The sequence below is a fragment of the Haematobia irritans genome, chromosome 3 (assembly GCF_050003625.1).
Source record: "Haematobia irritans isolate KBUSLIRL chromosome 3, ASM5000362v1, whole genome shotgun sequence".
NCBI classification, from domain to species: domain Eukaryota; kingdom Metazoa; phylum Arthropoda; class Insecta; order Diptera; family Muscidae; genus Haematobia; species Haematobia irritans.
The window spans coordinates 108,743,609-108,769,144 of NC_134399.1; the positions used below are offsets into that span (position 1 = coordinate 108,743,609).

The 25,536-nt window shown below is 29.7% G+C and overlaps 5 protein-coding genes across 6 annotated transcripts in view; 3 read left to right on the forward strand and 2 right to left on the reverse strand.

Moving 5' to 3' along the window:
* Positions 1 to 430: 430 nt before the first annotated feature.
* Positions 431 to 14,529, reverse strand: hop (tyrosine-protein kinase hopscotch). Its single transcript, XM_075299025.1, has 14 exons — positions 13,179 to 14,529; positions 11,193 to 11,365; positions 11,039 to 11,131; positions 10,638 to 10,751; positions 6,679 to 7,019; positions 6,492 to 6,613; positions 6,213 to 6,425; positions 6,023 to 6,153; positions 5,124 to 5,482; positions 4,776 to 5,056; positions 4,533 to 4,697; positions 3,969 to 4,135; positions 3,737 to 3,907; positions 431 to 1,676 (listed from the first exon to the last, which is right to left on the reverse strand). The coding sequence occupies exons 1-14, from the start codon at positions 14,202 to 14,204 to the stop codon at positions 1,475 to 1,477; spliced, it is 3,558 nt and encodes a 1,185-aa protein (XP_075155140.1). The 5' UTR covers positions 14,205 to 14,529; the 3' UTR covers positions 431 to 1,474.
* Positions 14,530 to 15,377: 848 nt separating this feature from the next.
* Naxe (NAD(P)HX epimerase) lies at positions 15,378 to 16,426 on the forward strand. The gene is made up of 3 exons (XM_075302932.1): positions 15,378 to 15,513; positions 15,569 to 16,065; positions 16,127 to 16,426. Exons 1-3 carry the CDS (start codon positions 15,460 to 15,462, stop codon positions 16,347 to 16,349), a joined length of 774 nt encoding a protein of 257 aa, XP_075159047.1. The 5' UTR covers positions 15,378 to 15,459; the 3' UTR covers positions 16,350 to 16,426.
* LOC142232206 (RNA-binding protein NOB1) lies at positions 16,369 to 18,039 on the reverse strand. Its single transcript, XM_075302931.1, has 2 exons — positions 17,842 to 18,039; positions 16,369 to 17,785 (listed from the first exon to the last, which is right to left on the reverse strand). The coding sequence occupies exons 1-2, from the start codon at positions 17,914 to 17,916 to the stop codon at positions 16,457 to 16,459; spliced, it is 1,404 nt and encodes a 467-aa protein (XP_075159046.1). The 5' UTR covers positions 17,917 to 18,039; the 3' UTR covers positions 16,369 to 16,456.
* A 287-nt stretch (positions 18,040 to 18,326) lies between these two features.
* Positions 18,327 to 20,221, forward strand: Rab39 (RAS oncogene family member Rab39). The gene is made up of 2 exons (XM_075302933.1): positions 18,327 to 18,804; positions 19,218 to 20,221. The coding sequence occupies exons 1-2, from the start codon at positions 18,697 to 18,699 to the stop codon at positions 19,764 to 19,766; spliced, it is 657 nt and encodes a 218-aa protein (XP_075159048.1). The 5' UTR covers positions 18,327 to 18,696; the 3' UTR covers positions 19,767 to 20,221.
* A 4,079-nt stretch (positions 20,222 to 24,300) lies between these two features.
* Positions 24,301 to 25,536, forward strand: part of g (adaptor-related protein complex 3, delta 1 subunit-like garnet) — a 30,794-nt gene continuing 29,558 nt past the window's right edge. Inside the window, exon 1 of one of the 2 annotated variants that reach the window (XM_075298813.1) lies at positions 24,301 to 24,854. In XM_075298813.1, the coding sequence (XP_075154928.1) occupies positions 24,759 to 24,854 (96 nt within the window). In that variant the 5' untranslated portion in view covers positions 24,301 to 24,758. The remainder of the gene's footprint in view (positions 24,855 to 25,536) is intronic. The other variant, XM_075298812.1, reaches the window with a different exon arrangement.

Below are 25,536 nucleotides of genomic sequence, written 5' to 3' on the forward strand. Positions count from 1 at the left end.
TTAAACTATTCATTTCATTGTGATACCACATTGGTGAACTTCTCTCTTATCACTGAGTGCTGGCCGATTCCATGTTAAGCTCGATAACAAGGGACCTCCTTTTTATAGCCGAGTCCGAACGGTGTTCCACATTGCTGTGAAACCACTTAGAGAAGCTTTGAAACACTCAGAAATGTCACCAGCATTACTGAGGTGGGATAATCCACCGCTGAAAAACTTTTTGGTGTTAGGTCGAAGCAGGAATCGAACCCACGACCTTGTGTATGCAAGGCGGGCATGCTAAACATTGCACCACGGTGGCTCCAATCAGAGCCTAACGGAGCTACATGAAAATCGAAGCATTCCCGAAAATACTAACTACTGCAAACTTTTTCTCCGTTCGCAACTTGCAACATATCGTTGCAAATTGGCCAAAATAAAAGTCAGTCTATTTAAAATACACATTAAAAATTATTTATTACAATAGTATTTGTTTTTCATGTCCATTTTTTATATATGTAGAGAGTGGTGCGCGAAATTTGATTTCATTTAATTGTTATATTATAAAAAAAAATAAAATATTCCATATACACTAAGTTAAAAAATGGCTGGATTTTTACTCCAAATGACTTATTACACCTTTTATGTGATTTTGTATTTCGTTTTTGTTATATCTCATTTCGACATTTATGATCATTAAAAATTACAAGGCAAGATCATACAACAACAAGCTGATCAAGTATTTGTTTATTTCCTACTCTTTTTTGTGTTAATTGTGTTAATGATTGAAGTTAAGAGACACCAATCCGTTTGAGGAATAAAATTTGTATTATAGTTTTATTTTTTTGTCTCAATTTAGACGCATCCTTGAAATCGTTCATAATGATTTGGAATATAAATTTTACACACACACACACGCATGAGGATATATTATATAACAAAATGTACAGAAATGGAAACATAAATTTAATTGCTAAAATTATAGAGAATATAATATATATTTTACAAATCTGTATAAAATAAAATCAATATACAAACATTAAAAGCATAGATTAAAATTATACTATAATTTAGTTATTACTTGTCTTTACACACAAAATTTTCAATTTTTTTGTTTTTGTCAAAAAGGCACTTAAATTATAATTAAAACAATATTAAAAAATTAAATTAATAAAATTACATAGATATTGCTGCATTAAAGGAAAAACTAAGCGTACTTTTACATTTAATTTTATATAAAAATAGTATGTAAAGAACTTCGAAGTATTGAGATGTATTTTTTGTTTTCCTTATGTAACAGTGAGAATCCATCCATATCAAGTTTTTAATCTTTGTTACCCACTTTTTTAGACAATAAATTGTGAATATTAAAATTAATTAAAAAATATTTTGTTTAGGTTACTTAAGACATATATAAAAGTTTCTTGTGATATATGTATATAAAAATTCTTTTGCACTTTGTTGAATTTTTTCCTTACGTATTTATGCTTTTTTGTTAGTTAAATGAGGAAGGAGATGAAGGCGGGGATATACTATTAAAATCTGGCTTTGGTATAGTATTGATGACTTCGTTTCTAATTGACTGTATAATGCCGATTATTTCTCCAAATGTTGGCCGTAATTTTGGTTTACCATGCCAACATGGTTTCATGAGACGTTCATACACATTATCTGGACATAAATTTGGCTTGTGCAACCTGGAGAATTTAAAAGGAAAATAAATTCAACTTTTAGATTTCGTGACTTTTTCACTTAATATATATGTGGTTAGTTATCATTAAGATCTTGTAATGATAAGGGGTGAATATTTAACATAATTAGAATGCAACAACAAAATCTTAACCTCTTTGTTTAGTTCCGAAGGAGTAAAAATGATATGCTAATGTTGACAACCGTAGCAAACGTATCAAGAATTGTTTACTGTTTGGTAGATTGGTTGATGCTTGTCAAAATAAAATTTTGACAAAATTTTTTATAGAAATAAAAAATTAAAAAAATGTTAGTAGTGTTGCTTTGTTGTGGTTGATTTAGTAAATAATCTTTTCTTATTTTGTCTTATTTTAATTATATTGGGAACCTAAAATGTTTTGTCCTATTTCATATTATTAATTAATTTATTTTTATACTATTTTATACATATCTATATTTATTAATTAATTTATTTTTATACTATTTTATACACATTTATATTTATTATATACACGCATATGTTCTCACATTGTCATAACTTGATTTGTACTTCATTCATAGTTAGTAGTCCGTTGTAATTTATATAAATTGGCCGCTAGTGGCTTCAAATTACATGATGAAAATAAAAATAAAATAAAATAAATAAAATTTTGACAGAATTTCTTATAGAAATAATATTTTGGTAAAATTTTCTATAGAAATAAAATTTTGACAAAATTTTCTATAGAAAAAAAAATTTACAAAATTTTCTATAGTAATGAAATTTTGATAAAATTTTCTATGGAAATAATTTTTTGATAGAAATAACATTTTGAAAAAAATTTTTATGGATTTAAAATATAGAAATAAACGTCTGAAAAAATTTTAAATTTTTTGACAAAATGTTTTTAGAAATAAAATTTTGACAAAATTTTTTATAGAAATAAAATTTTGTCAAAATCTTCTCTGGCAATAAAATTTTGACAAAATTTTCTATAGAAATAAAATTTTGACAGAAATTCCTATAGAAATAATATTTTGGTAAAATTTTCTATAGAAATAAAATTTTGACAAAATTTTCTATAGAAAAAAAAATTACAAAATTTTCTATAGTAATGAAATGTTAACAATATTTTCTATAGAAATAAAATTTGGACAAAATTTTCTATAGAAATAAAATTTTGACAAAATTTTCTATAGAAATAAAATTTGGACAAAATTTTCTATAGAAATAAAATTTTGACAAAATTTTCTATAGAAATAAAATTTTGACAAAATTTTCTATAGAAATAAAATTTTGACAAAATTTTCTATAGAAATATTTTTTTATAGAAATAAAATTTTGAAAAAAATTTTATAGATTTAAAATATAGAAATAAACGTCTGAAAAAATTTTAAATTTTTTGACAAAATGTTTTTAGAAATAAAATTTTGACAAAAATTTTTGTAGAAATAAAATTTTGTCAAAATCTTCTCTAGCAATAGAATTTTGACAAAATTTTCTATAGAAATAAAATTTTGACAAAATTTTCTATAGAAATAAAATTTTGACAAAATTTTCTATAGAAATAAAATTTTGACAGAAATTCCTATAGAAATAATATTTTGGTAAAATTTTCTATAGAAATAAAATTTTGACAAAATTTTCTATAGAAAAAAAAAATTACAAAATTTTCTATAGTAATGAAATGTTAACAATATTTTCTATAGAAATAAAATTTGGACAAAATTTTCTATAGAAATAAAATTTTGACAAAATTTTCTATAGAAATAAAATTTTAATAAAATATTCTATAGAAATAAAATTTTGACAAAATTTTCTATAGAAATAACAAATTAAGATTCTAGTTATCACATCGGTGTTATTTTAATCCGGTTTGCAGATAAACCGTTTTACTACTTATAAGGCAACTGTTAGTCAATGGTAATCAATTGAGGGCCACCGTATACACAAAAGACAAGCAATGCCCAGAGAAAACATACAGACCAGATCCAGAAATCAGATCTCAGAACTTTGGAATAGTTATGGAGTCTAAGATCCTCCCTGCGTCGTTTTTAAAGCTATGATTTGAAGTATAAAATAACTTACCGATCTCCTCTATCCAATCTTAATAAAAATTCTTCTTGTGTTAGTTCCATATTAGGATCTAAATTTGGCGTTTCACCTCTCGAAAACATTTCAAACAATGTAACTCCATAAGACCATACGTCCGATTGTGATGAAAATTTGGCATCCCTCTTAATGGCTTCTGGTGCATACCTAATGTTAACAAAAGAACAGTATTTTAAAAATGCATAATAAAATAGCAAACACAACCTACCATTTAATGGGTATTTCACGGCTACTATGTGCCACATAATACCCATCTGAATCAGCTCTTTGGGCTAAACCAAAATCGGAAATTTTCACACTGTCTCTATCAACTAAGATATTACGTGCTGCCAAATCTCTGTGAATTATGTTTTTTCGAGCTAAATACTCCATACCCTATAAAAATTATGAAATTAGAAATAGTTTAAAAAGTTCGTCTATTTTTATTTATTTATTCAAAAATTCAGTAATATACATAGTAATGTTAATTTAAATGTAACCAAATGTAATCTTTCTGACGGAAATAAATGCCGACCATATAACAAATTGCTGGCATTTATTTCCGACACATTTATCAGTTCTTAATTATTAAAAGGAGGTAATGTTTTTCATTTAATATGAACCTCTGATTTTCTGCAATTAAGACTTTTGCTTATTTAAAAATCTTAGGTTAAAAACTTTGGTTGTTAGTTAGCACTTAATAAATTTGCATTTGTTTTCAAAATTTATTACGATTTTAAATACATTTGCACATAATGTACATTTTGTTATTGTAAATTTTTTTAACACTTACCCTCGCAATATCCAATGCAAATCCCAATAGAATTTGGTTTGTCAAATTAGGTTTTTTCGAAGTTAAATAAACTAAAAATGAACCACTCTCTAAATATTCCATAATTATGCAAAATGGTCGTTGTATCCAGTGTTTTATTTTAACAATATTTGGATGATCCAGACTCTAGACAAAACAACAACAACAAAAACGTCGTTAGTCCTCAGTGTTTGAAAGTATAGAATTTTAGTTTATTTTACGTACCTCCATTATTTCGATTTCTCGCATAAAATCATCACTTAACTGGGGTGCTCGAGCAGATTTTAAAGTTTTTATGGCCACATATTCTCGTGCATTATTTGGACTATTATAGCGTACCTCACCCAAATGTACTGTACCATAATGGCCTTCGCCAATTTTGTTTTTAAATATAACTTTGCCATTACGAATTTCCAGTACCGAATTCGTTGCATTGAAGTTAGTAGGAAAGCTGAAAATGGTGGTGCTTTCCTCTACAAATCCATTATGCTGCACAATATCATCCTCTGAAGTAAGCAGAAAATAAGAAAATGACTAATAGTTACAGTTTTTGTTTTTTGCATTATTTCTTACCAAGGTTGTTACCACTATTGTTTTCTGAACCATTTTTATTTGCAGATCCTGCATTTAATGACTCCTTTATACAACTCAAGTGCTCTATTATTCGCATATGATTAAATGTTTTTTCTGGGTCGGTATTCCAACCATCCATCATAATTTCAGCCATTTCTTGTGGACAATTGTCCGGAATTCGTAATATACTACCATCTCTTCGGTAATTTTGTCTTAACATTGGAGTAGTTACATTGCCAACCGGTTTGCCACGAGAGAAAATTTCCCACACAGTTGTAGCAAATGCCCATACGTCAACATCGGGGTCTTTTTTGGCAGCATTTAAATTGTTGTGATATTCGAAAGGTATCCAAGGTATTCTAATGTTTTTATAAATAAAAATACGATTGAAATTTCCGATAAAAATTAATTTGATTTTTACAAAATAATTAAAATGCTGTAATTGTCCTTATTCCTTATGTCGCCATTTTGTAAACCACTAATTCGACTGCGCGATTTTTGAGTTTTTTGAAAACCAATTAAATTAAATGAAGTTGGCTAAAATTGACTAATTTACTTTTGAAGGTTTCCAAAGACTAAACTTGCACTTTTAAAGAAAAATTCGAAGATGTGATTCTAAAAACGAAAGCAGCGGGAAAATCTCCTCCAACTAACAAAAGTTCGTATAGATAACCGGAAAGATGCCTGTGCCAAAAGGAGACCTTTCTATAATAGAAAAATTCGAAAATCGTCAGTTTCCAAACCTAAATTAATATCGCCCACGTTTATATCGAATCATGTTTCCCTGTCTATTTGTTTTAATGCATATTGTACGAGATCAATAGTGTCCCTGATAACCCAACGACAAGAGCAGAAAAAAGACAATGGAATGTGTTTTTTTTATAATAATATTGACTTACTCATCTGGCCGATAGTCTCGTGGAAATCCTGGATCTGAGAGTTTTGCCTCAAGCAATTGTGTGGTAGTATCAAATTTCGTTACATATAAATTTGAACATCGTATGTATGCATGAATTATGCGATGATTTCGCTAAAAGGACGATAAAAGATTAAGTTTTACATTTTTTGTTTCGTTGTAATTGTATTTACCAAGTATACTATGCCTCTGACTAAGCCATGAACCACGTCTATTAATTGACTCAGTGATACTTTTGTTTTATTGTGTAATAGAAATTCGTTTAAGGGTCCAAATTTGGAATATTCCATTACCATAGTAAATGGGGGATCTAAAGTTAGACCAAATATTTTTATGATATGAGGTGATTGAATACGACTCCAAGTAGATGCTAATGTTCTGAATTCCTATAAAACAAAAATGTGCTTCATTTTAAAAAGTCATTCTAAGGGAAATTTTACAAATCGCCAAACCTTAAAATCTTGGTCATCTTTAAGTACTTTTAGTGTCACTGTAACATCTTTAAATCCTCCATCTTGTATCCAATCGGCTTTTACTTTTAACATTTTACCATTGTCACAACCACGAGTAGAATCTGAGAACAGTAAATAACATTGATAAGTTCATATGCAAAAATCATATGTATTTAATTTCTCTTACTGTGATACCATCGTAGATCCCTGGCTAAATCCAGTATTTGCACACGTTTACGTTGGAGTTCAGCTTCGCTTAATTCCTTTTCAGTCTTTTTCGATTGCACACTCTTTGGCAAACATATTAATAGGAGAGGTGACTTGTCATTGTCTGACGGAGATATACGAGTTTTACGCTCCGACTCAGTTTCAATAAAATTTGCCAGATTATTTAATTTATCAAATGCTTCTGTTGTACCATTATAATGTAGAATCCATTTAACTGTCTTAGCTATTGGATTTAGAACCTTTTTTGTTATTTTAAAAGTCTCTGTTTTAAATTTATCCGGTTGTAGTCCTTCGCAAATTCTAAAGATGTAAATATGAGAGTGTTGTGTATTTGCAAATGTGAATATATATTTTAATTTTATTTGAAAGTTTTATTTTTTTTAAACTTAAATTTTAGTATAATAAAATTTAGTATAAGTCTAGGCTCCCTATGTTAATGTTTAATCATAAAACAAATAAAAATGCAACACCCAAAGAAATTTGTTAGTAGATAAGGCAGAAAAAAATAGCAAAAAGTATCCTAAAAATTGCTGCATAGCTAACTTTTCCAGTTAGTACTCCAAGTACTCTAACCCCCATTTTCATGAAGCTCCGTTAATGCTACGTTAGCTAACGAACTTGTAAACCGCTCTATGAACATATCTATCATCTTCCCTGTATATTCCATATGCCACATAGGAACTTAAGTGTTGACAATTTTTCAGTTAAAGTTTCCCGGAAAGAAGATATTTGCAATTTACTTTCTGTTAACTGGCAGTTAAAGCCTAACGGAGCTACCTGAAAATGGCCGTAAGTCAAAAAAGTAAATTTTACAGGAAACAAGTTCAAAGTAGAGATAATAGAGAATGTGGCTAAAAATGACTTAGAACACTTTAGACCGAACAAAGCTTTTTGCCCTTTTTGGATTGGAAATTTTTAAAACTTTAGTCACAGGCTATGTACAATATTAACCATAAATTTTGATAGAAGTGTCTAATAAATTCGAACTTTTGACAGGATTAAATTCACATAAATCCGAATAAAAAACAACGAACTCCATCAAAAAATGCTAAGTCAACTTAGCGTACTCTGGAATGAGGACATCGATTTAACCGTCCAGCTTAACAGACATGTTTTTAATGCTAAGAACATTTCATTTGAGTATCATCGTAATAGGTACTTATTACGAATTTTCAGTACGGTGGTTTAACGAAGAAAATACTGGGCTGGCAAATTTAAGTGGGTTCGCAAGAATAATTGCAGTAATTGCTACCATCAATTATGAGAACAATTTTTCTAACACTTTTCTATCATCATTTTAACGCAAATTGAATATTTAAAAAATTTTTTATATATTTAAAATAATTTTATTTTTAATTTTTAGTTTTGTCACAATTGCCAGTTAAACATTGGAGTTGTTAACAAGGTTATCCTAAGCGGTGAAAGCTATATGTGCTCAGTAATAGAAAAAATAAATTCATAATATTCAAGGATATAAATTTATAGTTTGAAGAAATATTGCGTGGTATGGTATTGTACTGGGTGACGAACCCATAAATCCCTTTAGGGACTCCTATGTCAATAATAAAATATATTTAAATATAAATAAATAGTGATTATCACAATTCTGAAAAAAAATGTAATCAGCTGATACCTTGAAAATACCTTCCTAAATATGCCTTGGGAGCAGTGTTGTCAGTATTGGGAATTTTCCCCCAAATTGGGGATATTTTTTCGTGAATGGGGACAAAATTTCTGAGTTGGGGACTTGCAGATTTGTTGGGGAATTTCCATAAATTTGGGTATTTTTGTGGGAATTTTTTTGAGAAATCGATTTAAACTTTTTAAACAAAATTTTATTTCTATAGAAAATGTTCTAAAAAATGTATTTCTATGGAAAATTTTGCTAAAAATTTATTTCTATAGAAAATTTTGTCAAAATTTTATTTCTATAGAAAATTTTGTCAAAATTTTATTTCTATAGAAAATTTTGTCAAAGTTTTTTTCTATAGAAAATTTTCTCAAAATTTTATTTCTATAGAAAATTTTCTCAAAATTTTATTTCTATAGAAAATGTTGTCAAAATTTTATTTCTATAGAAAATTTTGTCAAAATTTTATTTCTATAGAAAATTTTGTCAACATTTTATTTCTACAGAAAATTTTGTTAAAAATTTTATTACTATAGAAAATTTTGCCAAAATTTTATTTCTATAGAAAATTTTGTAAAAATTTTATTTCTATAGAAAATGTTGTCAAAATTTTATTTCTATAGAAAATTTTGTCAACATTTTTTTTTCAAGGACTCAAGATATTTTGTGTATGATGATAAGGTGTATGAACAAAGAAAAGAAATGCCAATAGGATCACCAGCCTCATCGATTATCGCCGATATTGAAATGGAGGTACTGTTGCTCTCAGTATTTGGAAAACTTGACAACCAAACCAACAATAATTACAAAATATGTAGATGATCTCTTCTGTATTTTGAATAAAAATGACGTACAGACTACTTTATATCATTTTATTTCTATAGAAAATTTTGTCAACATTTTATTTCTATAGAAAATTTTGTCAAAATTTTATTTCTTTAGAAAATTTTTTAAAAATTTTATTTCTATAGAAATTTTTTTAAAAATTTTATTTCTATAGGAAATTTTGTCAAAATTTTATTTCTATAGGAAATTTTGTCAAAATTTTATTTCTATAGAAAATTTTTTAAAAAATTTATTTCTATAGAAAATTTTTTAAAAATTTTATTTCTATAGGAAATTTTGTCAAAAATTTATTTCTATAGAAAATTTTCTCAAAATTTTATTTCTATGTAGAAAAATTTCTCAAATTTTTATTTCTATGTAGACAATTTTCTCAAAATGTTATTTCTATGTAGAAATATTTCTCAAAATTTTATTTCTATATAGAAAATTTTGTCAGAAGTTTATTTCTATAGAAAATTTATAAAGTACCTTTTTGCAAAATCTACCAAAACATCAAAAACTCTACCAATCTACCATTTCTGGTAGAATTCTACCAACTTTGGCAACGTGTTACCACTCAATTTTACTACTTGAATATTTAGAAGTAAATTTTCGTTCATAAATACAAGGTGACCGAACTCCCATTTTCATATCTCCAGCATTTGGAAGACGATCATCAGTCTCTTGATGTCGTGGTTCGAAATCTTTATCTTATTGCAGCTTAATGGATTTGACAAAATTTTAATTTTTAAAGTATTACTAATTTTTTACAGCAGAGCCTTCTCCTTTATTTATTTTTTTTTTTAACTTGTCAAAAATCTATTGGGGAATTTAAGTTTAAATTGGGGATGGAAACATCATTATTTGAGGAAAAGAGCCAGAAAAATACTGGCAGCACTGCTTGGGAATTTTATTTATTTATTTATTTATATTTATTGTGAAAATAACCACATTGGCATTGAAGCTTTTCATATATTATGTCTGTTGATTTGCCATAGTTCCGATCTTCCGATCTTTCTTCACTAATTCTATTTAATCTGAAGCTTTTTCTTTTATTGCCAAATATATGTTATCCATCTTTCAAAAGACTTTTTGCTTTTCTGCTCTACTGCAATACTAACACAATTTCTGAAATTCATAATTTTTATTTGTGTGATGGAGTTTATCAAGCAAATATAAAATTTTAAATAAATATATAAAGGAATTATTTGATGATAGCATCAATTATGTATTATTTCCAATAATAAATATTGACTTAAGATGACATTACGACTACCCAGAAATATGCTATCTCAATGGATAACTGTTCTGCAGCATACATTAATTGAACATTGAAGTAAACAAAAAAATATTCAAAAGTAAATATTCATATTAACTACAAATAAATACTTGGCATCACATGCACAAGTAAACAATCATAAGAGACAAATAAGATATGTACAAAAGACAAAACATTTACTTACGATTTTGTGTTGATATCGATATAATATGTATCATATTCTTTTTCACATTGACGGATAATATAACTACCACATTTATCGCCTTGTACACGTATTTTTGCAAATGAATAAGCGCCACTATTAAGAAAAGAAAATAATGGAAAAAAATTTCAAAAAATATACTTTTTATAAAATATTTCACATAGAACCATGTTATAAATAGAGATATAAAAAATATTCTTTTGATTTTAATTATTTATATCTGTAAGATTGGTTGTAGTGGCAGCACGGTATTACAAGGACAATAAGACATGTAGTCCATTATGATACCACATTAACCTAAAATACCATATGGGCATTTTCTTTACTGTGGAATTAAAGTTTCAATAATCATCTAAGAAAGTTAATAAATACATTGAACATACCCTATCGGACCATGACAATGCAATGCCATTAATTCTTCTAAAGATGGTGTAGAGTATTGGAGACAGAGGTTCACCATCCATTTCGTCGTTAATCTAGAATTAGAAAAGAATTAGCAAATGTTATTCTCCTCAAAGTTCATATTCAATAACTTACCTCATATAACCGGATAGATATGAAATAAATGCCTCTAATTTAGATTTGGTTTCAAATTCTATTCGATAACCATTTGGCATACCAGTGATTTCTAAACGGCAACTCAAATTATTTGGACTAACTCCACGGGTATAGACAGCATATATATTTTCCAATTTACTCACAAATACCCACTGAAAGTAAAGCATATGTAGAAAAGTATTAAACATTTAAAAAAATTATAACAATAAAGGAGCTAATCGACAACAATTGGTCTTTCAATTCTAATGAGACAGTTATGGGGAGAATATGAAGTTATATTGAATGACATCTGCGGTTAAATATATAATTTGAACTTTACCGAGACAGTTGCGAGAATCCTCACTGTATGGAATTAGGGTGTCCAAAACCGATACCAGTTAACCGGTTCAATCGGGTTTAATTACACAAACCGAAACCCGATAAATTTTCGGTTAATCGTGAAAACTGGGGTTTTACCATCGGTTTTCTGAAATTTCGGTTCTATTTACTCTGGCTTATGGTTCTTCCGAAAGTCGAAATTTTATATGTAAAGACGTTCTGAAGATGAGAAACAACTGACGACATTCACTAAGTACCACAAAATAATATTTTGTTACACCACTCCCACACCACTATTTCTCATTCTTCTATAAAACTGAAGACATAAATTGGATGTCTTGCACCAAAAAACGAACGTATTTGTAATCAAACAAAATCCGCTTTGTTGTAAAATCCTTTCTTTGACAGAAAATAAATAAAATTTTTGATGTCAAAAGAAAATGTCTAAATTTGAATAAAATTTCGCTCATCCGGAAAGAAAAAATTGTTTCAGTACAGAAAAATGCACTGAAGACGTATAGTCCAACATCTATCATCAGTAAATGAGTATTTTCATAAAAATTAAGCGAAAATATTACTTGGAAAGTGAGTACCTTTACGGCATTATTATTTTTTTTTTTATTGCACTAGAAATAGATTATTAATTTATCCTTATCTTCATTTTGTTTTTTAGAATGAATAAATGAGTGTTTAAGACCTATTTTCACAGATTTCTATTTTTCAGTTTTAATCGGTTTTGGGCAAAAAAAAACTCCGAATTGGGATTTTCGGATAAACCGAAACTTCCAAAAAAAACTGGATGTTTGGAAACTTATATAGAATACAGAAGCTTATAGTCGATAACGTCACAATCGCCTAACTTGCCCAAGATTCTCGGGATCAAATTCGGGATTTTACATCATCCGCCAATATAAACAGATTGTAAAAAATGCCTGCAACCTTACAGAGATTACCATTTTCATTATACTATTTTCAACGCGAAGTCTTGCGTTATATGCATATCATAGGTTAGGTATAGTGGCAGCCAGATATTTCAGGCTCACTTAAGACTATTCAGTCCATTGTGATAACACAGTGGTAAATTTGTCTCTTATCACTTACTGCTGTCCGATTCTATGTTAAGCTCAATGACAGCCGGGTCCGAACGATGTTCCACAATACAGTGAAACCCTTTAGAGAATCTTTGAAACACTCAGAAATGTCACAAGCATTACTGAGGTAGGATAATCCATCGCTGAAAAATTTTTGGTCTTTGGTCGAAACTGGGTTTGACCCTGTGTATGGAAGGCGGGCATGCTAACCATTGCACTACGATGGCTTGCATAACTTTTCGGATCAGGCACTATCACATTGCCAAAAATTATTGGCGACGGGTTTGTCATTCACAATGTTGCAGAATTGTTGAATCGCTTCTCAACACCCTCGGCCAATTTTTCTTCTTCTGATTGATATGCATAAAATGGTGAATGGATGGAGGAAATTATGAGGAAAAGGTTTGAAAGTTGTAATATGAAAGCTAAAGTTTAAAGGAAGCCCTATCTAGTTAAACCCTCGAATTTAGATTTATACCAAAAGTTATTGCCACAATTATTTAGTAAATGAACCCCAAAATAAGAGATTTGCAAATAAAATAAAATAACAACTCACCTCCAACTTATCCTTGCTAGTCCTCCTTGCAACTTTTAATCCCGGCTCAGGTGCATCAAACAAATCCAATTTTATGAAAACATTTGCCGTTGTTGGATTCACAAGACCACCTCCACCCTCACTAGGAACTGATGTCAAAATGTCACCTGGTATAAAATCCACTATACCCTCAAATGACTCTAATAAGTAATCAGGTGCTAGATTATTTAACTGCAGAACATAGTTCCATTTCACTCTTGCCAATTCAATCTTCTTTTGACATAGTAACCGAAAAGAGCTGCATATTTTACGTTTTATGAAGATTTTATGGGCTCTCACCAAAGGACGTGGTAAGTAGCGTTTATAATTCGATTCAATGCGATCCACTGGATCTCTGTGTTCCAAAGAGTCAATATACATGTCAACGGCTCCCAGACCCATAACATTATCCTTTTTCAAAGGATAACGTATTGAAGGTATACATTCATGTACCATATCATAGCGCATTTGGTTATATAGATACTCATAAGCGTTTGGATCCATAGATTGAAGTTGACCATCCAAGGGTGGGACCTTGAATCGCATACGAAAGCAATACGTAATACCAGGACGCAACGGTTGTCCCGGTAAACACCATTCCTCATTCTTTCCATCCTCAAATACTCTCAAGCCAAAGAGTAGTCTTGTGTTTGGGAGTATTCCCAAACGCCGGCTTATTTCTATACATATGTCTTCGCAACAAGTTAACTCCAAATGATCATATTCAATGAATATACGCTTCCGATAGCAATAGATTCGATGTACTACTGTATTTGTCCCAATAGGCAAATTACTTTGACGCATTCTTTCGATGTAACATTGTGAGTTTTGCGATACCGTAGTATTGCTTGTTGTGTCATGATCGCACTCATTGTCATGTTCCAAATCTAAATCATGGATGTCATTGCTTAGTTCTAGTATGGATGCACTTCCAATGGAACTGTTGCTATCATCCAACACAGTTATGGTTGTATGTGTGGTACCAGATGCATTTGAACATTGATTCATATTTTATTAATTATATATCCTTGATGGATTTTACCTCTACACTCTATTTGCGATTTAAAAAAATGTCCTAAAATGTACATTTAACAGCAGGCTTGTACATTGCGTATGTATATAGTCAGCTAGTCTAAAACTTGTTTATGTCGTATTTCCTTTTATGTAATGCGACGAGTATTTACAATGGTTCTATTGCAATCCAGCCTAGTCAAAGAACTAAGACATTGGGATCATTGCGACCAAAGCGATCATTAACATGTTGAATTAATAACAATTTCACTTATTTTCAGAGATAACTTTAGTTTAGGCTGCAAAACCATCGATATCAATACTAATAGTATCGATAGTATTATTTTTCAGACACTATCGATAATTGTTTCCCGATAACGGTGCTATCGGGCAAATAAATACCATGGACCTCAAACGACATTTCCGCTACCCATCAGCAATACAAAAGGAGTATTATCTTTTAGTACTCCATGTAACATTTGTATACAGGACACTGTTGCAATGGTTCTCCCTACAGAAGATCTGTGCAATTCTCGCAAGTGTTAGGTTAAATTTCCATAAATTTACTTTTCTTCCATTCGCAATAGCTATTTATTGTGACTAATTAGCCCAATAAGATGATTGCGCAGCACTGGAATCAGCTGTTTATATACGAAGTGAAATTGTACATTTTTAATGCATAAATTGTTCTTGTGGTAACAAATGTTTGCCAGTTCAGTTTTTTTCCAGGAAAAATATTTCGCCAATATACCTTTCACAACTTTAAGCATTATAACAATGCTTTAAGCACTGATTTTTGTTTGTTTTATTAAATAAATATTATTTAATAAATAATAATTTACTTAAAAAGCCATCTAATAATTGCACTCAAACGACGAACAAAAAATATATGACAAAACTGTGTTATGGGCACCCAAACAAAACTACCGCTAGGGCTATAAGGTAGAATCAAGAAAACAAAAACAAATTGCTCTTGGTTTATGGTCGTATTGAATTATCGTATGAAATTCTGTTGCTCTTTTTGGTTGTTTACAATAAAAAATTGAAATCAACTGGCTTATGCTTCTTCCTTATAATTGTACACTGGGGTGCATACGGGTCTTTAATGAATTTGCAAGAGCGATATTATCGACTGCAAAAAATGCTCTCATTTAGGCAATCCCAACTGTATATAACATTAGCGCTTTATACTCTATTTAGTTATGTGATTGAGAATTTCGGATAAATTCTCAGATAATTTTGTCAAAAAAATATGATTTTCAAAAGGTTTCTTCGTAGAAACTATTGTTTTGTTTCCATTCTTCAGGTAATGAGACTTTGTTCCCTTCATTACAATTGGAAATATCTTTATTATTTATTAGACCGCAAAAATTCATAGAACGTCTGGGAAGAACATGAAGTATCTTAATCAGATAGAAGCAACCAATATTGACCAGGAGCTGTTTAATGACTACAAATTTAGCGTGGACCAACTTATGGAACTAGCTGGTCTAAGTTGTTCGCATGCTATAGCGAAATGTTTCGCTTTACCAGAATTTAAACGTGTTTTGATATGTTGTGGTCCTGGTAATAATGGAGGTGATGGTTTAGTATGTGCTCGCCATCTTTCCTTGATAGGATATGAACCAAAAATTTATTATCCAAAGCCTACACCAAATAAGCTATATGAAAATTTAACTCACCAATGTAAGGCTATGAATATAGAGTTTGTAGATACTTGTCCGCCAAGCGAAGTGGTAAATGGAACTTACGATTTAATCGTTGATGCTATATTTGGTTTTAGTTTTAAGCCACCAGTTAGAGAGACATTTAAACCTATAATAAAGGTATTGCAAGACACCAAACTTCCAATAGCAAGGTTAGAATTTACAACAACAAAAACCATTGTTGAAATGCTAACATTTACTTTTTGATTGTAGTGTGGATATACCAAGTGGATGGCATGTGGAAAATGGTAAAACTGATGAATGCGACTTTGAACCCAAACTTCTAATCTCATTAACTGCACCGAAACTTTGTGCAAATCTATATAAAGGTCCCTACCATTATTTGGGCGGACGGTTTGTTCCACCAGCTTTGAAAGAGAAATATCAATTGAATTTACCAGAATATCCAGGAACTGAAACTTGTGTCAAGTTATAAATGAAATTAAACGCATATGTATATATATTCCTATCTATTTACAGTTTCGTAATAAAATAAATTTCATTATACTATGATATTTTGTATTTCATACAAAATGCAACCTCCTACTTATACAAACGATTGTAGTGTTTTCGGCGTCTGTCCTCTTCGTAGGTGTTATTACGAGCCCACTCCTTGACGTGGCCCTTGGAACGAAGCATTGCAGATTTGGAGTCAACATCGCGCATGGCAAATGGAGAAAAACCCGCTATGTAATCTTCTTCCAAAGCATTTGTTTTGGTTTTCGCTACACGGGAAGGCATTTGTCTTGGCATTGGTTGATCCTCAAACAAAATTGGATTGCGCGAGTGTTTGCCCCCACGGAAAAGGGGAATACTTTGATTTTTATACTTTGCTGTCAGTGGACGTTTGGTGTTTATGTGGATAACTTGCTTTCCATTTTCATCCAAGCTTACAGCCACGCGTTTTAATGTCTTGTTACCGCAATTGGGACAAAATACTTTAGTCATAATGGAAGTGGTCTTGAAGCAGGCATAACATCGCAAGATGTAAGTACGCAAATGTTTAATCACACGGCCATTTAAAGCGCATATATTCAGATTCATTTGCTTCAGAGTATTTTGAACTGCATAATCCGTGGACATACAAGCCACGACTGGAATAAAATCCACTTCAGTTTTGCCTTCCATAGATTTTTTGACTTTTTTGATATTGGTAGGTGTAATCCAAGAGCCACCATCATCGTTATCATCATTATTGTTCAGGGACGGGTCCGGTTTTTCGATATCCTCTCTTTCGTTGCAATCTTCACTACCAGAATCGTTATCATCCTCATTCCGTGCTTTAACTAGCAAATCACAATTGACATCATTTTCCGCTGATTCGCATTTCAATTTTTCAAATAGTTCTTCCAGTTCTTCTGGAGTGACTTCCGGCACGTCTTGTTTATCATCGGGTGATTCCAGTTGTTTTTCAATGGCTTGTTTTACTTTATCAATATTGTCGTCGTTATCTTTGTTTGTCTCATCTTCTGGATTTGACTCGGAATCGTCATTGTCGTCATCGACTTCTTCCTCAGATTCTGAAAAACCACCGCTATTATACCATCCCGGCAATTTTGTGTTATCCTGTAGTTCTTCTGGCTTCTCCTTAGATGCTATTACTTGTGCCATAACAGGCTCCTTTCTCAGATGTTCTGTGCCTACATTATCAGCCTCCAACTCATATGTCAAGGCAATGACTTTGATATCAATACCCGACAATGAAGCATAGTCTCCAGTCTTTTTAGCAAACTCAACACAATGCTTGACAACATCTGCACGAGGCTCCCTTACTTGCAGGTCATAGGGTAAGACGCATAAACGTCTAATTTGCCTTTTATTACGAACTTCTTGTACAACATCTGGAACTGTTAGTATGTTCTCGGCATAATCCTAATTGAAGACCAATATTTTTAACACAAATATATATAATGTATTCATAAACTTACATTTAATTGTACTGCATTTATAAAGGCAGTTGTATCTGCTATTAAATATTTAATTTTTTTATCCGCTTCGGTCATATTGTGCCACACGTGTGTTTTTATATTCCTCTTGATGACAATAACCAATTAACATATGTCTCTATCGGTATACATTAATGTTATCGAAGTGAATCTGTATCGGTCTTCCCAAAATAGAATTTTGTACGCAATTTGACGATAGAGTTCTTTAAGTAAATCCCGATAAGGCAGTTTCTCATGTATAACTGACTGGTTTTAACATTTAATATTTCCTTTCTCTATTGTTTTTCCATATATATTTTACTCCCATTAAAATCAATTGCGAAAATCGGCTAACAATGTCTCTACAACATCCTTATCGACTGTTTTCATTATCCGGTTTGTCCAAGGGTTTCAGTAGAGATATGCGCAACACGCATTTATAGGCGAATGCTCCAAAGATTTTCGCGGAACGTTTTTCAGTTAGGTATGATTGAAGGTAGATTGTCAAACAACAACAATACCAAATGTTAAATTGATTGTGACAAAAGATTTTTCTCCAAAGGAAATTTTCCAAATGATTCCTTCGAAATTCTTTACCTGAAACGGGAAACAAAGTAAATTTTAAAGAACAAATCAATCCCCGAATGTGCCAGTGTTTTATCTAAAGATAAAATGTCCCTATTATAAAGTGGTTGTTTTTTTCTTTTTGTCTGCAAAAGAAAACTACGCAAAACAATCAATCACCCATAGGAAACAAAACAAAATCTAGACCACCAAATAAATAAAACATAATCAGCATTTTCGCATAAAGTACATTGACACTTGCTACATTCGTGATATTTAGCATATACAAAAACCATGGTGGAGCCGATTTTTGATTACCAGTTCCGTTTGATATTAATAGGAGATTCAACGGTTGGAAAATCTTCGCTATTGAAATTTTTTACAGACGGAAAATTTGCAGAGGTAAGAAGACGGGGTGGCAGTAATGGCGTGGGAGGGGTTTGAGCAACAAATGTAATTTTTCTGATCTGAATGCGAGAGGGAGATGTTCATATAAGGCGTACGATCTGAACCAAATTATGTAATGTTAGCATCTTCCATTCGTCTGTCCATTACTTACAGTGGACTCTATTTGTATTGCAGTCGTACCAATATGGCATTTGGATAGTGATAACAATGGGATCAAATACTGATATGTGTTTACTTATTGTTTTAGTGGTACTTTCTTTGTTTGCATTTTCTTTGCATTTCTGTCGACACGATAGAAATACAGGGGAACTTTTTACTTTGTAGCAAAGCAAATTTGGAGTCATGCTAGAACCCACTAAAAATCGTAGCAGTCTGGTAATTAAATTTATTATTCCTTTTTCTTACAGCTTTCCGATCCCACAGTAGGTGTAGACTTCTTTGCACGTTTGATCGAAATGAAAGATGGTACTCAAATTAAGTTACAGTTATGGGATACTGCTGGACAGGAGCGTTTCCGTTCTATAACTAAATCATATTACCGCAATTCAGTTGGAGTGCTGCTGGTTTATGATATATCAAATCATGCAAGTTTTGAACATATACCACTCTGGATGATGGAGGCCCAAAGACATATCGAACCACATCGCCCAGTTTTTGCATTGGTGGGTTGTAAATTGGATCTGGTCAATGCAGGTGGCCAGCGTGAGGTGTCCTTTGAAGAGGCTCAGGAATTTGCCAAAAAGCATGGTTTGCATTTCGTAGAAACATCAGCCCGAACTGGCTTGAATGTGGAAGAAGCATTTCGTATGGTTACTCAAGAAATTTATGCCCGCATTCGTTCAGGGGAATATAAAGTTGAGGACGGTTGGGATGGCATTAAGACAGGGTTCGCACGGCCCAACAGCCATGATTTCAACTTGGTTGTAGCCGAAGCTGAAAAATCATCTTGTTGTTGATTTGTTAATTGTTTTTTATTTTCGGAATATTTAAATTTTAACAAAAGTTAAAAAAATCGACAAAACCAATTAACAACTTTCTATATGTAACTCTATTATTGTAAGTTCATGTATGTATATTATTTTGACGGTAATATTTGTTTCGTAAGGATTGGAATCACTTTCCCGTTTATTAGTTATTACTTTTGTTTCTTTCATAGTTTGGGATAAATTCATTAGAGTAATATAATATCTCATAGAAAATAATTTTTTCCCATTTCTGGTCATAGATTATTATTTTTGAACGACACATGCACATTCTTAAGATTAGTATAAATCTGATGAGAAATTATTGAGAAAAATCACAAAAAAAAATAGTTTTTCGAAATTTATTTTATTTCCTTAACTATAAAGTTATGTTTTATATGTATTTAATAATGAAATAAAATACCAATGATTATTACTACCTATCGGAATTTTTGAATAATTGTTTTATTGTAATCATTTCTTGGTACAGTGGAATCACTCAGAGTTAGACACCCACTGTCGCCATACAGTATGTAAACATCGGCTTTTTCACAAAAAGCTGACTATTAATCGCATTTTAAAGATAAAAATGGAACTTGATCTACTTTATTTCACAATTTTTTGCTCTTTTGGAATATCTGAGAGACACCGTAATGCAATGGGTGCATTACGGTGTCTTTGCTTTACATTCACGGTATATTTGCTTTATATTCACAGTGTCGTGGGTTCATCCTGCGCCTGGTAAACCGACTTATACCCTCCGAAGAGCTAAAATTATACGTACCATAGGGCAAAAAGGGTCATATATGGTCTAGTGACATGAATATGAAATAAATAAAAAATAATAATTTATAAACTAATAAATGAGAATGTTAAAATAATTTTAACTTAGTTCATATACTCAGTTCTCGTATGGGCTCATTGGTTTACTTGCTCTACTAATTTTTTAAACAAATGAAGATAACATAGCTTACAATTTGCTTTATTATTTAATTTTTAAATTAGTTCATAAAAAAACGGTCTATCAGGAAAATACTCGGATCTCGTGTGCGCTCACTTTTTTCATTCCTAAATAGTAAATATCAGTTATTAATCAAAACTTAATTTAAGGCCGGTATTAAGATCGTATCGGGCTAAAATACTTTTTAATAATAATTTATTTTAAAGAAAAAGTTTCAATTGTTGCGTTGGATAATTCCCCAAATAATAAAAGTTCCAAAAAAGTATGTTAAAACAAATTCTAATAATGAAACAATCCTGGTCGAAAGCCTTTTCTGGTACGGGTGTCTAGATATTGGAATAGTCTCCCACTTACGTTGCGAAATTTTTCTCATTCCAAACATAAATTAAAATATCTATATTTAGATCACTTTGAATAAACAATTTATGATGGATTCATGGCAAGTATATATTCCCAGTAACACAAATTTATATATATTTAATATAAATAATTATTAAATATCATTTATATATAATCAGAACATAAATTTATATAGATTTAAATTGAATTATTAAATATTATTTTTATTATAATTTTCTATCTGCTCATTGCGTTGTAGTATTACTATATTAATCAAATATGGCCCTACTGGGCTCGATTAAATAAATAAATGAATGAATGAAAGCATTGAACAACTCAACCAATTTCATATTTATGCTGATGATGTGCAAATTTATTTCAACTGCAAAAAATCAAATCTGAAAGATGGAGTGGATAAGTTTAACAAAGACTTGGAAAACTATTAATACCTTGATGCGACGCTAGAAGCAAACATCGCCTGAACGTCGCATATAAAACAATACTTACGGTCTAAGAAGATTTGAAAGTTGTTTAGGTTGTCATAAAAATCTGTATATTATTGGGTTTGGGGATTATCTGAATAACAAGTCGCTTCTGTGAATGCACAAAATAATATATACCAAAAGACCTGAATACCTCTACAGCAAACTGAAATTTGGAGGAACTAATAAACGTTTACTGATTATTCCTATGCGACATCAACTTCAGGTCTCTGAGTGGCAATTTTTCCTCAACACATCTCGTCTATGGAACTTTCTTCCTGCTACAAAACCTAAGCAACGCAATTCAGCTCAAAACAGCCCTTATTAAGCATTATTTAAACGCTGAATAACGCAATTTATTTTCATACTTTCTTATTTTATTTGTTCGTTATATTTCATTACATTTTATTATGTTTAATTTTTTTCTGTTTATCGCAATATTTATGGTTAAATTATTTTCGCTTTCATTTTTTATTATGTTTTTCTTTTTATATCTAATTAATATTGTACATCCTTACTTCGTTTTATGATATACTAAATATTTTGTTTAATCATCTTGAATCACATACTGTATTTATGAGATTGTAATCTTTTTTTTTTCAAGAGCTCCTTCAGACTCAATTTTAAAGAATATAAAATTTTAAATACTTTTTTACAAAGACTACTGTAGTATTCTAATCACGGTTGCCTCAGTTGTACTTCATAAATTTTCTGAAGAGAAATAGAAATAAAATTTTTACAAAACTTTCTATAGAAATAAAATTTTTACACAATTTTCTATAGAAATAAGCTTTTGAGAAAGTTTTCAATAAAAATACAATTTTCATTTTTTTCATTTCATTTATCAAAATTTTCCATAAAAATTAAATTTTGATAAAATTTTCTATGGAATTAAATTTTGACAAAATTTTCTATATAAATAAAATGTTGATAAAATTTTCTATAGAAATAAAATTTTAACAAAATTTTCTAAAGAAATAAAATTTTGACAAAATTGTCTATAGAAATAACATTTTTACAAAATTTTCTATAGAAATAAAAAAGTTTGACAAAATCTTCTATAGATTTACAATTTTGACGAGATTTTCTACAGAAATAAAATGTTGACAAAATTTTCTATAGAAATAAAATTTTCTATACAAATAAAATTTTGACAAAATTTTCAATACAAATAAAAACAAAACTATTGTACAATAAATCTGAAAAAAAATTCTATAGAAATAAAATTTTGACAAAATTTTCTATAGAAATAAAATTTTGATAAAATTTTCTATAGAAATAAAATTTTGACAAAATTTTCTATAGAAATAAAATTTTGACAAAATTTTCTATAGAAATAAAATGTTGACGAAATTTTCTATAGAAATAAAATTTTGACAAAATTTTCTATACAAATAAAATTTTGACAAAATTTTCTATACAAATAAAATTTTGACAAAATTTTCTATACAAATAAAAACAAAACTATTGTACAATAAATCTGAAAAAAATTTCTATAGAAATAAAATTTTGACAAAATTTTCTATAAAAATAAAATGTTGATAAAATTTTCTATAGAAATAATATTTTGACGAATTTTTTTATAGAAATAAAATTTTGTCAAAATTTTCAATAGAAATAAAATTTTGTCAAAATTTTCAATAGAAATAAAATGTTTACACAATTTTCTACAGAAATAAGCTTTTGATAAAGTTTTCTTTAAAAATACAATTTTGTCAAAATTTTCCATAAAAATTAAATTTTGATAAAATTTTCTATAGAAATAAAATTTTGGCAAAATTTTCTATAGAAATAAAAAGTTGATAAAATTTTCTATAGAAATAAAATTTTAACAAAATTTTCTGAAATAAATCTGAAAAAAATTTCTATAGAAATAAAATTTTGACAAAATTTTCTATAGAAATAAAATTTTTACAAAATTTTCTATACAAATAAAATTTTGACAAAATTGTCTATAGAAATAAAATTTTGATAAAATTTTGTACAGAAATAATATTTTGACGAAATTTTCTATAGAAATAAAAGTTTGATAAAATCTTCCATAGATGCACAATTTAGACGAAATTTTCTATAGAAATAAAATTTTGACAAAATTTTCTATAGAAATAAAATGTTTACAAAATTTTCTATACAAATAAAATTTTGACAAAATTTTCTATACAAATAAAAACAAAACTATTGTATAATAAATTTGAAAAAAAAAATCTATAGAAATAAAATTTTGACAAAATTTTCTATAAAAATAAAAGTTTGACAAAATCTTCTATAGATAAACAATTTTGACGAAATTTTCTATAGAAATACAATTTTTACAAAATTTTCTATAGAAGTAAAATTTTTACAAAATTTTCTATACAAATAAAAACAAAACTATTGTAAAATAAATCTGAAAAAAAAAATCTATAGAAATAAAATTTTGACAAAATTTTCTGTAGAAATAAACTGTTGATAAAATATTCTATAGAAATATTTTGGCGAAAATTTCTATAGAAATAAAATTTTGACAAAATTTTATATAGAAATAAAATTTTTAAAATACTCTTAGCAAAAATAAGTTTGTTAAAGACTTTCTCAAAATATTAAAATATTTTGTCAAAACTATTGTACAATAAATCTGAAATCGGCTCAAAAATGTCTAAACAAAGGTACTAAATCATTCGCGGGGGTACTCGGTGCTGACCAGGGTGAAAAAGTATTGAAAAAAGTACTATAGTACTGCATTTTCCATCCCTGGGTCTCCGTCTCACATTCGCATATTTCCATCGGGAGGATATAAAATGAAAAATGTTAAAAATATTAATCGAATATTAATAAACATATTTCGGTTGTATCTTAATTAAATCGAAAATTCGACTAAATAAAATCTATTCTCCAAAAGATCATAAATTAGTGAAAAGAAGTGAATTTGTTGAACAAACTACGGGGAAAATCAATTCTTAAAGAAAAAGTTGAAAAGAAATCGAAATCTGTCGACATCATCAAAGCTGTTTTGCATTGCTTGCTACCATACATTTTTTTTGGTATAGTACTTGTCGTTGGTACTCTTGACCAACAATATAGAGGACAAAGAAGAAATTACCGTAAAAATTGCATAGAAATACATATATGTTCATACACATATATACAACAAAAATAAAAGAAAAGTTGTAATTGATATAGTTTGAGTGGTGGTCGAGATTGGTTTCGGCAAATCAAAAGTGAAAGATGGCTTTGAAAAAAGTTAAAGGCAATTTTGAGCGTATGTTTGATAAAAATCTCACCGATTTGGTGCGAGGTATACGTAATAATAAGGATAACGAGGTAAGTACAATAGTATATAGCAATTATATTTTATTTGTATTATCATGTATTGAGCCCATAACACTTCAAATCTTTAGTTTTGCCATTATTCATTTTATCATCCACCCACACAATTTGTTTCGTCGACTGAAAACAGCTGTTGACTAATTTTTGAGATGCACCAGTGAATCGCTGCTGTGTAACAATGAGCGGTACTGTTAAAATTTTTGAGTGAGATGTAATTAAAAAAAGTTTGGAATTCAAGGCGGACTAAAAATGTATTATTGGATTACAGGAGGTATATAAACATCTACCCATAAGTGTGTGAACATACCCATAGCAATAGGCGGTAGGCGAACACTTGTTTATGTGAATTTCTTTTGGGAAGTCCAAAATCCGCAAGGGAATACCGCGGCGGCAAGCAGCGTGTCGCCAAATTAAATTCTATTCTAGTTCATTGGCGGAAAATGGGATAGTTTTGTCATCGCTAATTTTTTAATTTACCACTTTGATTAGGTAGACCCGACGGGTAAAATCAATTTTCTTCTATCAACGATGGGTTATTGGGCTAAATGATTGGGGATGTTCCCTGCGCGGGACTTGTTTCTAGTTTTTTAATTGATGTCTACTATTGAGTTTAAACCATCCAATTATGCTTTGCTTGGCCCAATCTAAGGAGTAGTGATGTCAGATGTAGAGATTT